Here is a 1147-nt window from a genome sequence, read left to right on the forward strand (position 1 = left end):
GACAGCGCCCCCTCTTGGCTCCCAGCCGTTTCTGCCCCAGGCGGCCACCATCACATGTTGTCCTGCATCTGACCCTTACCCAGCAAGAGAGCCGGTGGAGTGGGGGTGGGGGATTAGGGGAAGAAGTGAAATCTCTCAGTCGTGTCCTAGTCTTTGCGACCCCATGAACTGTAGCCTGTAACCCCATGAACAGGCTCCTCTGTCCATGGGATTTTCCAGGCAAGAATACTGAAGTGGCTTGCCATTTCCTTCTCCAGGAAGTAGGGGAGGAGCAGTGATGAAGCTGGCTCCTCATCCCACCTACCCTACGCCTTTTCCTTCCACCCAGGTGTGGCAGATTCCAGACTATACCCCTGTGCGCAGCATCACAGAGCCCATCATCACACTGGAGGGCCACTCCAAACGTGTGGGCATCCTCTCCTGGCACCCCACTGCCCGGAATGTCCTGCTCAGTGCAGGTCTGGGAGGCTAGGGGTTCTAATAGAGATCAGGGAGGCGGGGGGTGAGGGGTGGGGGGAGTGGCAAAGGCAGGGCCCAGGTGATGATGTCTGGCCGTTCTGGGCAGGTGGTGACAATGTGATCATCATCTGGAACGTGGGCACTGGGGAGGTGCTCCTGAGTCTAGACGATATGCACCCAGACGTCATCCACAGCGTGTGCTGGAACACCAACGGGAGCCTGCTAGCCACCACCTGCAAGGACAAGACCCTGCGAATCATTGACCCGCGCAAGGGCCAGGTGGTGGCGGTGAGTGCCTGGCCTGGCCGCTCCTCAGCCCCTATGTCAGGGGGCAGCTGTCAGGCCTCTGTACCCGCCCTCCCCTGAGCCCTGCTTCCAGCGCTCACCTTCTCCACCTCGATCCCAGACCCCAGTCCTCCCTTTAGCCCCCTGCCCTTAGTAAGACCCCAGCTCCGCTGGTCTCTGCCCGGCTCCTGTTTCCTCCCCTTCCCTGCGTCTCAGCAGCCTAGATGAGGGCTGCCCAATTTGTGACTGAGAAGGGGAGAAGCTGCAAACTCTATCCTCCCACCAGACCTTGCATGAACCTGAGCCCCCGGACCCTTCTCCTCCCAGCTGGCACGCCTTCTTCCCGGGTCTGGACCCAACCCTGGCTCGTGGGCAGGCCCCTTTCCAACCTAGTTGACCAGCC

General features: G+C 60.7%; 1 protein-coding gene across 2 annotated transcripts in view; it reads left to right on the forward strand.

Annotated features, from left to right (window-relative positions):
- CORO6 (coronin 6) overlaps positions 1 to 1147 on the forward strand; it is an 8023-nt gene that overhangs the window by 3048 nt on the left and 3828 nt on the right. For both annotated transcript variants that reach the window (XM_010861379.1, XM_010861378.1), the window contains exons 4-5: positions 329 to 458; positions 566 to 747. In XM_010861379.1, coding sequence (XP_010859681.1) covers positions 329 to 458; positions 566 to 747 — 312 coding nt within the window. The remainder of the gene's footprint in view (positions 1 to 328; positions 459 to 565; positions 748 to 1147) is intronic.

The sequence above is a fragment of the Bison bison genome, unplaced genomic scaffold, assembly GCF_000754665.1.
Source record: "Bison bison bison isolate TAMUID 2011002044 unplaced genomic scaffold, Bison_UMD1.0 scf7180017864472, whole genome shotgun sequence".
Taxonomy (NCBI): Eukaryota; Metazoa; Chordata; class Mammalia; order Artiodactyla; family Bovidae; genus Bison; species Bison bison.